Source organism: Amblyomma mixtum, chromosome 8 (assembly GCF_055824585.1).
Source record: "Amblyomma mixtum isolate Tamu chromosome 8, ASM5582458v1, whole genome shotgun sequence".
NCBI lineage: Eukaryota > Metazoa > Arthropoda > Arachnida > Ixodida > Ixodidae > Amblyomma > Amblyomma mixtum.
In genome coordinates this window covers 57,462,427-57,475,143 of record NC_143019.1, presented here as the reverse complement: position 1 = coordinate 57,475,143, position 12,717 = coordinate 57,462,427, and the positions used below count along the sequence as shown (strand labels likewise).

The following is a 12,717-nucleotide window of genomic DNA, read 5'->3' as shown; positions in this document are numbered from 1 at the left end:
AAAATCTTTTTTTCTCCTTTGTATGGCAAGATTGTTCTTAGCAGCATTATTATGAGGCTTGCAAGTGTCTGAACTTGTGGGCTGATAATTAGTTGACCTGGCATCGCAGCAGTCTTGGACCCGACAGGATTTTGATTCCCGGCTTTATCAGTGGTGCATGATTTCTTTTGGGCTTTATGGGGTGCCTTAATGACTGGCAGTGGACTGTCATTCGTTGGTGTCATGCAAGAACAGGATCAGTGTTCAGAAATATTTACAAAATTCCGAGAGCAAGAGCCTTCCTCGAACCTGATCACTTCTGCCAGTAAGAAACCGAGGAAACCAGATCGTGAAATGCTTCCAGTTTCTGTCGCACTAGAAAACCTTTTCATTACACCACTCCGCTTTAGCGAGATTAGAGTACATTGCCCTTTTTATTTTATTTATTTTTTAACCCTTTGAGGGTCGAATTATTTTGAAGAAAACTTTCCCAGGTGGTCAAATTACTTTATTGTGGATCTTGAATCTACAAAATGTATATAATCGAGAATAAATAGTAAAAAAAAATTAGGAACAGTACTTTGGTGACAGCATCACTCACAACTGGAAAATGTTCAATAGAATAGAATAGCAACGGTGATAAGCAAGCTAAGAGCAGCACCAATAAAGATAGAAATCAACTTTCGCCGCCTCTGCAAAACGGTGCCCACAAAGAGAAAACACGTTTCGCGTGACTCCGTTGCGATCCCGCGGCGGAATCGAAACCGCGTAGGCGAGTTGCCACAGAGGGCGAGAATACCTTGCGAGCAATGGTGATAAGCAAGCTAAGAGCAGCGCCAATAAAGATAGAAATCAACTTCGGCAGCCCCTGCAAGATAGTGCTGACAAAAAGAAAACTCAAATTTCGCGTGACTCCGTTGCGATCACGCGGCGAAACCAAAACTACAAAAGGGGTGTTGCCGCAGTCTGTGTCGCCGTGCTAAAGCTAGACATAAGTTCTGCTTATCTCCGTAAGAAGGTAGCACAAAATTCAAACACTTCTTGTAAGTCCTAAGAGGTGGCAGCACCCCCCAGTGAGCACGCATTGTTCTTTTGGCGCAAAATTTCAAACGGAAGATCGAAACCGTACCCGTACGGCAAAGACCTTGCGGGACAGAAAACCGCCGCCGTACATATACGGCAAAAACCTTCAAAGGGTTAATAATTGCTGTGGCAGAGGGTGGCTGCGAAATATTGCCGGCGCCTATTTTGGTTGTATGTGCCTTTTTTGGGTGGGGGGGAGGAGGAAGAGCTAACAGTTGTACGATCTAGTGCACACATTTACACACAAAAATAAAGGTCAGAAGGAATTGGTGAATTTAGGGTTATATTGCTTCTTGAGAGAAATTCTACTTGCAACAATCCAATGCAGTGTGGATGGAGACATGTTTTAAAAACAAGAACGTGAAGAGGCGGCTGAAATTAACATGAAAACAATTACTGAAAAAGACGGCTGAGGCTCAGTGCATTGAGATAAGACGGACATGGAGTGAGTCGCAGTGAAATGCAGCAGCAACCGGTATTTAGCTGCAAAGTAAAATATTTCCTAATTTTTCTGCATAGATGGGGATGAGGCTGAGAAAACCGTGGCCAGCATTTAATGCTTACGAACACATGCGGCAACGCAGAGTTCCTCAGCTGCTTTTTTTTTCTCTCTTCCGTTTTTCAGCATGCAACATGAACGTGCACAAGCGCTGCCAAAAGAATGTCGCCAACAACTGCGGCATCAACCCAAAGCAGATGGCCGAGATCCTCAGTGCCATGGGCATCTCAGGCGACAAGCTGACCAAACGCAAGAAGAAGGTGAGTGAGCAAAGTTTCCATTTCTGATTGCCCTCCTTTTTATTTTTTTTCTTGTTTCTAGAAAGATCTAGAAAGGTCTAGAATTAGAAATTTAGAAAGTTCTCTGAAGTGTACTTTAAGGGGGGACACTGGTCTTGAAAATAAAATTTTATTAATGTAGTCATAGTTACGAAATTTTCAGGGCACATGTATTTTTGTGTGCTGATTCTAGATATGTCAATTAATTTCATGTAAAACAATTCCTTGAGCACTTTATACACTTTTTATGCAAGTATTTTGCGGAGAGTTTTGAAGAAAATTTGAAGAAAGTTGCCGCTTCAGAAATGAGAAGGAAAGTGCGTATTCCTTTTTCAGAAGTGGCAGCTTCAGTACCCTATTACTCAAGTTCTACGAGAGCCAGGATGATAATTTCACCCTTATTGTATTCCTTGGTGTCAAGAGAACCCAATGGCATACATTTCAGCGAGTTTCCTGCAGCAAATTTTCTTCAAAACTCTCCGCAAAATACTTGCATAAAAAGTGCACAAGTGCTCATGGAATTGTTTTACATGAAATTAAATGCCACATCTAGAATCAGTGCACAAAAATACATGTGCCCTGAAAATTTCATAACTATGACTAAATTAATAAAATTTTCTTTTCAAGACCAGTGTCCCCCCTTGAAGTAACTAGCAAATAAATACAATATGGAGAATTTGTTGGCCCGAGTGCAGCATCAAGATGAAGTGCTCTGTGCGGAGCACAGACTGCACAAATGCTTTGGAAACCTATGTACAGCCTTTGTCGAAAGTTTGGAGCCCAGGGAGTTTGCTTCTGAAGCACACTGTCTGGTTCGTAATGCATCTCCAGCGCTCCAGATTTGCTGAAGGTAAGAAGATTTCTGGTCCTGCCTCCTCCAAAGGGTAGGACTACCACGAATGTTACAGGAGTCCCACTGCGAGGCTTAGAAGCAAACCCCCTGGGCTCTAAACTTTTGACAAAGACTGTACATCTGGTCACCGGAAATTTGCATATTCCTGGTGGCATTGTCTCACAGAATTATAAACTGGTTTCCAATATGATGTGCGTAGAGGTCTAGTCTGCCGAATAATGTTGAACGACACTTCTTTTCTTTAGGGCAGGGCATTCACACTGTGTCTGGTAGTTCAGATGAGGACATAAGAATAGACAACCTCGGTGTAAAAAATGCAGTGCATTACAAACAAAAAAGAAACAGAAACACTGCTTCAGCTGTTCATGAGAACACATTCGTACGGGCACAGGTTCTAATAAATACTAATTGCTGAAATGATGCAATATCCAAGTTTTGTTCCAGACGTGGATATTCACTTTTTATGGATATGGTTCTCTGTGTTGTCTTATGTTTGTTGGTTTAATACCACCTTTGCACTTCTTCACTAGCTCAGTAGTACTGAAACTTGTGCATATTTTTTCGAGTGGTTTTACGTAAATGGTTTGCCCAAAATGGGTGTGCTTACCATAGAGCAATCTGTGACGTGCTGTTGTGCCATTAGGTGATTTTAATTCGTGACAGATTTGAAATGTGTGCACTTAACGGAGCGTAAAATAATGGGAATTGAAGAAAGCAGTCATGACACTCGGAAGGAGGGTAACTTAAAATAGCATTACCCTTCACCCCAGAAATCACTTTGCCCGTTACCCTTCACCAGACAGGAGGAGGGAGGTTAAAATCATGTTACTTATGGGATGTCGCCTTTAATCATTCTCTTTTCTGTATGCATTTCATGGCTGCTTCCTTCTCGTTGTTCGGCACTCTGGTGTGTTTATATTTTCCCATTCGTCTGTGGGCTTAAAATCAGCTCCTCTTTCGTCCTATAAGTTTTACGTCCTGCAGAAAGGTTGATTTATTTGTTTTATTGTTTCTTTCTTGCCTTCATGTAGTGTTTGCTGTATTTTGTGTAGTCTTGAAAGCCTTTTTTTTGTTTATCTTCTTTCTTACTATTTTAGTTCAAGATTTCAGGGATTGTTATCAGCCACATGCTGCATGTGCAATGGGTAGTTAGTCCCCCCCTTGCCTCCCCTGGAGAGTCTGCTAGTAGTGAGAAGAATCTTTCGTAAACTACGCTTGCATTTGTATGGTGCCCTTACTGCCGCATTCGGTCGGTGACCGTAAAGCCCTTGGGTGTAGGTCTACGTTGGTGCGACGGCTGCTGTAGCTGCTGATGCCGCATGAGTGCATCGCCCTGATTCCCTGACGTCGATTGTTGTCGTATGCCTCTTGGTCCCTTCCCCCATTTTTCTCGTTTGTAATGAACCACCTCCTTGCTTCCTGGCAAGATCCCTTACTGTGTACATTAACACCAATTTTGTTGTCGGGACGGGAGGGGGGAGTCGGTTCTTGACAAGCTCTGTAATGGGAGGCCCTTCAGGCGGGTTCACCTCGACTGAAAATCTCTTCGTATCCAGATGCATGCCACTTCGTACTGAAATATCTTTATTGGCCGAAATTAAGAAGAGAGAAATAAAGAGGCGCTTTCAAGTTTCGTCTCGGGATGTATGTTCGTTCAGTTCAGTGAGGGCTGTGGGCAATATCGGCTAATTAGAGTCATGTTTGTACAAGAGTACAGTGGCCTTACACAGCGTTGAAATTAAGAGAATGTCGTGCTGCTAGAGCAGATACCAGCGGGCTTCTGGCCTGTGCTTCATTACATACTTTGAATTTTAAAATTTGGTGTTCCCCCTCACTTCCCGTGATCCGTCGTGAAAGTTCGGCAAGTTACACGGTACTGTTCATGCGTCGTAGGTAGATTTGTACATGTTTCCTGAAAAACCAAAAAAAAAAGTAAAAACAAGTGGCTGTGAGTACTCTAAAATGTATGCGCAGATTACAGAAATTTTGTTTTCAAGCCACTTAGATGGGACTAGAACATTCGCAGAGCCATGTGACGCGAATTCTATAGCATACCAAACACTCTGGTCACCAAGCAGTTGAAGGCAGCTCTTATGTAGAAGAGAGGATGATTTTTTTAAGCACGGGCTTGAACAAGGAGATGGCGGAAAGACTCGGCACAGTGACCAGTAACAGCAAGCAGAAGGCAAGTCCTGCTGTCAAAGCTGGTCAGTGCACTGAAGCTTCCCTTTCTCCACTCATTCAGGTTCATGCCTCAAGGCCATTTCAGTGTCAGAGGCACAACACAGGCTCCAACAAGTGGCCTGATTGACATTTGTGGTCCCACGTGAAGTGGCCTGAATGATAACTTTTGAAGAGCACTGTGCTTACTGAGATCTGGTCTGTAGTCTTAGGGAGTCAGTAACTTGAACTTCTGTTTGCATCGCGCAATTTGCAACGGTTCAGGTCTGTTTCGCAAAGGGCGCTGTAGAGTGCTGGTGCAAAGTCTGACAATTCTCGCACAGTTCTGTGCATCAAGAGTAGTCTGCTCAGTTTGTACACGCATAGGTCTGTACTGGCGTTATAGTCGGCCGAGTCTACGGGTATAGGTCTGCACAGGTGTAGTAGTCCGCCTGTATGTAGTCTGCACGGATATCTTGCTTGCACAAGAATGAAAGAGGCTCTTCATCCCTGCCTTGAAGTCTCTTGCTGCACTTCCTCTAGCAGCACAAATGCTGGATGCTGATTTTTAGTGTAGCAGTACCGGTGATTGCATGTACCAGTAAAAGTGTGGAGAATGAACTTCATTTTTTTTGTCATAACTGTGCAAAAACTTAGCCAAAGCTCGTCGCAATTGGCACTTGTACCTTGTATGGTCCCTAGGGCACAGAAGAGAAAGCCTATGTAGAATCGATTGCGTGAGGGTGCCTGTTAAGGGGGGATGTGGGTCTTAAATTTTTTTTTTTTATTCTTGGTCCAATCTGAATGAAACTTCACACTCTTGATAAGCTTTTTATGCTGATTTCAAATCTGCAATTAGATTTTTGATAGCTGTAGCGGTTCAAGAAATGTTAATGTTTAAAAAAAAAATTAATGGGCATTTCTTACGGGGCTTCATAGAAATTTTGTCTCTGAAATACAAAAAGCAAGTGTGTGGCCCCAATGCCAAAGACATGCTCTAGGGGGTGATGCTATTTTTATTCATTTAAAAGCAATTTATAGGCAAGAAACTGGACCAGCATTTCTGTGAATAATTTTGTTCAAATTTTCTCTCATCACTACCCTAATTTGTAATTAGCAAAATAATGCTAGAGTGATATAAATAGCATCACCCCCTAGATCTTTTCAGTACGATTACAGTGATACCATATTTGTTATTGTCGCTTAACGACAACATAGAAAAAAGCCCCGTAAAGCTGAGTGCGATGTCCAAAAACATCAAACTGAGAAAAAAGCATTTGAAGTTATAGACAACTGTAACTTTTGCTAGAATGCAGGTACAGCAATGTTAATAGCATCATTGTGTAGCTCTGCTCTTCAGGAGAAAGTTCATACTAAATATGTGACTGTAGCTTGTCAAAAAACTGGCAAAAGCATGTCATAAAGCCATGTACCTACCCCTAGGATCAGCAAGAAAAACTGAATTTAGCACTTGATGTGCCTGTTTCAGTGCCCTTCAAGCTAAAGAAATGCCCAAATTGTGTAATAAAGCAGTCCTGCCATAGACAAACTGACACAAGGTTTAGGTTGAAACATAACGTCATGTTTATTCAAATGGCTGGTGACTGTCCCAACGAGAAACTGCTCTACAGCAGACCAGGGCTGTATGCAGGGTCCTTTGCTAGCTTGTGTCGCTTAGCAAGCCTTGCCTTGGCAGCACTACTGTCGAGGTGCTCCCTTTGAGCCTTCTGCAGCCTGCTTTTGTCCTTCTCGAGGCTGCGGCGCACCAAGCAGCTTCCAGCACTGTACCCGAGCTTCTCGGCAATTTGTGTGCTGCTTCTCATGAGACCTTGGTTGAAGCGGCTGATAGCCTCAGCCACTGCTCTTTCAGTGCTGCGAAGTGAGGCATGCTGATTCTTTGGGACCTGCTCCCAAATCATGGCATGCAGGCTTTCATTGGCGTTTTGTGTGATCCCATCACTGCATCGCTGCAACAGGGCAGCATCACTCAGCCTCCTAAATACAGGCACCAATGCCTCGCAAACAAAGCTAGGCAGGCTGTTTTTGTGTGGCGGCGGTTCCTCATTCATAGCCATGGCCCTGTTGTATTTACACCATGAGTCCGACCCTTCGGGGCAGAGGTCATGTCTTGGTGCCTCATCTGTGGACGACATGTGCTGCAGTGTGGCCAGGACTGCTTTTTGCATGCCTGGCACATCGTGTTTGTGGCTCCGTAAGGCATAGCCGTAATAACTGGTGATCTTTTTTATCTTTTCTTGCGTGAGCCTTCCTTTGCCACCAAGTGGCTCACCTTGGGCTTTTTTCTTGTCGACAAGGGTGCGCAAGGCAGCTCCCATGCGTTTGTGTACATGGTTGATGCAGTCCTTTTTTTCGACTTTTATAAAGCCATATACTGCATCTTCAGTCAGAGCATGGTATGTCCGACTATCCCCATCAGACAGCATTGTCGTGTACCGCAGCTTGTTTTTTTCGAACGACCGCTGAAACAAGCGCAGGGCTGCTTCGACTTCCATCTGGCCAGCCTTGCAGTCAACATTTTTCTGGCACAGTGGAGCATGCTGCACCAGCCAGGCTGCATGTTGTTGTTCATTTTCTTTGGGCCCTTTTGTGCAGCCGAGGCAAAAGTTGGAAAGTACAATGTGGTCTATTACAAGACCAGTATGCATCTCAACTATGCACCCCACACAGATGTGGGAGCTATGTCCACGAGTTAGCCAGGTGCCGTCGTAGATTACGTCGATGTTTCCTGGCGCGTTGCCGAGCTCCGCATACAACTCCTTGACGCAGACAACGCTAGCGGCCTCGCACTCGGTAGCGGTCGCTGTGCAGGCTTCTGCCATCATCTTCATATGGCCCTGGTAGGTCTTGTGGTGCAAGCCACGGTGCGATATATTCATCGCGGCGAAAAAGTCTGACAGGGCTGTCGCTCCTTTCCCGATGCTGTGAATGGCTTTCATTGCGCGCACGTTCACCTCGAAAGCCGTTATCTTCGCATCACTAGCCCCGGCCAACCTCGGTGATGAGAAACGCTCCTCGCGCAAGTCGCACGTGTTACAGGAGAGCACGAGCTTATCACACAGCCCATACTGTTTGCTCGACTTTGATAAAGTCACGCTTTTCGTGCCACACTCGGGGCAAAGCATAAGCCCAATGAAAGAGTTCACCACGGCTAAGTCCACGATCATAAATTCTGTGCCGTTTTCCTTGCCGCTGTCACTCACCAGTTCAACGTCCAAAAGCTTGAACTTTCGTTCTGTTGCGCTCTGCGACGCCAGACGCTCCTTCACGTCCGCAGCATTTCTCGCGCACTCAGCAGACTCATCAGCAGAATAGAACACTGTGTCGATGCGGTCTTGGATGCCTCCAGAAGGGCCCGCTGACGGTTCGATGACGCCAGATGTACTGCAGCTAGGCTGGCTAGGCAGAGAACAGGCCGCTTCGGATGCAACAGGCGATCCTGGTAAAGTGCTGTCGTCCTTCGGTCGTGCGTTCCATGGACGCTTTCGTTTTTTTCCGTACGCTTGACGCGTCTTCTTCTTCAGGCGAGCGTCTCCGGACATTCCGGAACGAAGCGGAAACACGATGCGTCGAGAGCACGGTCGAGAGAAACGTTCGGACGAGATAACTATCGCAAAAGCAAGACGCACGAAGCGGCAGCCGCGGCGGCAAACGTAGAAGAAAGAAAGAAAGAATATGACGCGCCGGCCACGCCAGCCAATGGGAGGCGAGGAACGGAACGTTTGAAATGCGCGCGCCCCACGAGCCAATCAGCGGCCCGGAAGCGGCCTTCGGAAAACCTGCGACGGTGGCTGTTCCTTTTGAGCGGCGCCATTTTGAGAGGCAGCAAAATGCGCACAAAGAAACCAGCTTCAAAACGAGCCCAAGATGGCGGCGATCGGCCGGCTGCTTTAGCCGTGGCGCGCGCGGGAAATTCGAACAAAATTTTTTCTTTTCGGGGCATTTCGTGGCTCCCATGGCGTTTTGAAAACAGATTTTATTGCATTTCCCGATTGAATTCAACGTTAATAATTTGACGGCAAGTGCTTGAAGGTACCAACATTCCGAAAATGAGTTTTTCTCAAAATCGATTTTTTGGCCATTTTTGACCGTTCTAAGACCCGCGTCCCCCCTTAATCTGCCTCATGTCGTGTGCATTGTCATTGCCCCCCGACGTGCTTTTTGAGCATTGTTCTCAGTGGTGTACAGCGTGAAGTTTCATCATGTCTTCTTGGCAGCTTTTACTTTTTTTTTTGTACCCAAATGCATGGCCTGCTTGCTGGGTGATTTTATCTCGTGTGTTGCTTGTTGCAGTTCTGTGCAACTGTTTTGATTTAAGTGGCTGTTAACTGAAAAGCACGAGTACTTGGTGGCTTGCGCCAGTGAAATGCCACCGGGCTTGTAGCGTTGGAACAATACATTTGCAGATAAGCTGTTTGCAGTGGCATTGTATTTGCACTAGGTTGGCCTGTGGTAAGTAATGCACCATCCTCAAATCAAGAACGTACTGAAGGGGTGTATACGGGGTGTAGCTGGGGTGTAGTCAGGGGTGTAGCCAGTGGTATTGGCAGGGGTGTCAATAGGGGTTTCAGCAAGGGAGTAGACAGGAAGGGGTGTGGGCCCAATTTAGAGCGTAGTGGATAGGAGTGTAGACAGGAGTGCAATCAGTACTGCAGACGGGGTGTGGTGTAATGGGAGTGTAGACAGAAGTGTAAACAGGAGTTTTTACAGGAGTGGAGTAGATAGGCAGGCAGGATGGGCTGTATACAGGAGGGTGTACTGGGGTGTAAACGGGGGTGTAGACAGGCGTAGACGAGGGCATAAGTAGGATGGGAGGTAGGCAGGGGTGGAATCCAACCAAGTTGAAGCTCCTCTCCCTCTCAAAAAAGTTTCTGGCCGCATTATTGTGTTTGAGGCGTATACAGGGTCAGTGAGCTGCTGTACATTTAAAATGTAATGTTAGTCTGTGAATCTGCTTGCCCTCGTCAGCTAAAAGCAGTGTATCTGCTTGCTGTTGTCCAAGGCTGGAGAGGCGTCACATTAACGGCCTGGTGTGAAAATGTTTGGCTCATTGAAAAATGTTGCCCATGTGCCTGCACATTCTGAGCTTATGCTGAACCCATTTTTTTTTCCCTTGTATCGTGCAAGTTTGCCCCGTGTCTTGCATTGTGGTATTGCATTGTGCATGCTTGCATACTGGCTGGTCTACTACTGGGCTACACGTCAAAGCCTGATAACACCTCCAGTTTTTAGATACCTCACTGCTGGTGGTGCTTCCTCTTGCATCTTCAAGAATAACTACATACTACTTCAATTCTTAAGCCGGCACAATTTTGGTTCCTTAACTTCTTTTGTAATTTATAGATTTCCTTACTAATGCAAGTTGTGCCACATTTTTTTTTTTTTTTGTAGTCCTGTACATTGCGGGAGCTCTTGACACTAGTTGTACTTGCTTGGGTGGCTTCTCCAGCATTTCCTGGTGCTTTGATCCATTCTGCACAACAACAAATTGGGGTGGCAAAGACCGTAGGACGCTTCGTGGACTAACAGGAAAACAAAACGGTTCTAGGTTAGCACCAATACAGTGGTCGAGAAGTATCTTATGGAGCTGTTTGCTCTCATTTGTGCTGTCGATGTCTGTTACTAATTTAGCTTCGCCACTGCTAACGTAACTGTGATTAGGCTTAAGTCAGTATGCTTTTCCTCTCTTCCGAGACGTGTGTGTGCGTTCATTCAGTAGTTTCAGCATAGCCCCAGACTCTCATGGGGAAATGGAATTTAAAAAAGCCAGCAGAAGTTCAGCGTGAAGTTGCTGCTAGTTTCTTCCACTTATCCTGGTAATAGTCAGGCCGTGTTGGTGCGTTTTAATGAAATAGCATACTAAGACGTATTTCCTTTGTGGAAATCTATAATTGTCCAAAAAAAAATGAAAGACCCTGAAAATGGCAATATGCTGGCAGTAATAGTATCGCATCTTCATGCCAGTCTATTGTCAGGTAGCATTTATTTCTTTTTTTTGTACAAATGATTAGTGTTTTATCTTATGTCTATCAGCCTAGACCGTTGTGCTTTCGTGCTGTGCATGATTTGCATGCGTTTGACGTAGCTCTGCAAGCCTGCTTGCTATGTGCTGAACGTCCTCACAATGATCTTGCTTGTCCACCTCTCTCTTTGCATGGTGATTGTTACCCTTTCTTTCTCTGACATTTTTTTTTTCAAGTATCATCTAATTGCTTTGTTTCACTTTTTTTGTTTTCCTTCTTGTTTTGCTTTCACACACTCATTTTTGTAACACGTTTTAATTTCCTTTGTGTCTGCGCGAAAAAAACTGTGCTTTCTTGTGTGCGTGTACGTGTGTTCGCGATTGGTCGTTCACAGCATTGTTGTCTCGTCTTTTCTATTATTTTTTTTTTCTTCCCGCCTCGACCCCGCCCTGTCTTGTGTCCACTCTTCAGCAAGGGATATCCCTCACCCAAGAGATATATAACCAGGTGCATATCCCTTTTTATATCTCTCTCTCTCTCACTCTGTACGTATGTACACAAATGTGCGCGTATATATATATCACCTTATCTCACTGCCCCACAGTAGCGTGCATACACGTGTACATTGCTCGCTCCTCTTTGGTACTCCTCCACATTGCGCCACGTTCATTTTTGTGCAACGCTTTAGGGTTTACACTGACACACGAAGTGTGCACCTCACAGTCATGCTTTGTGCACGATATGTACCGTATTGTGCGTTTTTATCGTAAAGCCTTTGAAAATTTTTCTTACCTCAACCGCTCGCCCGTTTGCGGTGAAACTGCACACAGAGCTTGCGTATTATGGTAACTTTTGTATCGTAGCAAGTTTTACAACGGTACTTACTTAGTTGAGCCGTGCATGATGCAAAAGCGTAATCGTCTGTGTCGAGATCGGCGTACCGAAACCCAAAACACCGAATTTTTGCTGAAGGGCGGCAGTAGCACCATCTGTCTTCTGCAGTGGAAAGCGTCACAAGGCGCCAAGGCGAGCGTTGCAAGAACTGAAGCGCTTCGAACATTTTCGGCCAACTGAGCGGAAAAAAATGCCAGAAACAACCTTTTTAACGAGGCTGTGCCGTTAAAAGAATATTGTTTGACGTCTTTTTTTCGTCCAATGACTTTATCCAATTCAGCTTATATCGTCTGCTTTTGTGGCTCGTCGGAGGACGACGTCGCGAAGTCCTGAGGGGCGTTTTTCTTGTTCAATTTCGTTGTGGCAGACAGATGGCGCCACTGCTGCCCTTCAGCAAAAACTCGGTGTTTTGGGTTTCGGTACGCCGATCTCGACGCAGACGATTATGCTTTTGCATCATGCACGGCTTAACTAAGTAAGTATCGTTGTAAAACTTGCTACGATACAAAAGTTACCATAATACGCAAGCTCTGTGTGCAGTTTCACCGCAAACGAGCCAGCGGTTGAGGTAAGAAAAATTTTGAAAGTCTTTACGATAAAGACGCACAATACGGTATATATCATTGGACGATGTCAAAGACCAAAACATGGTTTCGAGTGTCTTGTTTGTAGGACGATTGGTATGACAGCATGAGGCGTGAGTCAAGAAGACAAACCACGCGGACACTGGCTGACTATACTGTTTGATTCATTTTACTGTCATCACTCGAATAGTTGGTGGATGGGAGCGCACATGACAGCTTTTGTACCTTCATAGCGGTTGTAGTTTCGGGTTTCTCGTCAGGTTAGGAATGCTGGGATGCACACATTTGTTGTTATGTTCTGAGTAATTTTGCAGGCTGAGCAGCAAGAATTTTTGTCAGTCTGATGTCTGGTATCGCAACACGTAGTGGGCCGTGAATGCATAGGAGGTGAAGAAAACAGCTTAGC

The 12,717-nt window shown here is 45.2% G+C and overlaps 1 protein-coding gene across 4 annotated transcripts in view; it reads left to right on the top strand.

Moving 5' to 3' along the window:
- The window catches only part of LOC149332571 (calcium-independent protein kinase C-like), a 55,439-nt gene that overhangs the window by 18,170 nt on the left and 24,552 nt on the right, over positions 1 to 12,717 (top strand). For 2 of the 4 annotated variants that reach the window (XM_089558209.1, XM_089558208.1), the window contains exons 7-8: positions 1,688 to 1,821; positions 11,305 to 11,340. In XM_089558209.1, the coding sequence (XP_089414335.1) occupies positions 1,688 to 1,821; positions 11,305 to 11,340 (170 nt within the window). The remainder of the gene's footprint in view (positions 1 to 1,687; positions 1,822 to 11,304; positions 11,341 to 12,717) is intronic. The other 2 variants (XM_089558210.1, XM_089558211.1) reach the window with 1 other exon arrangement.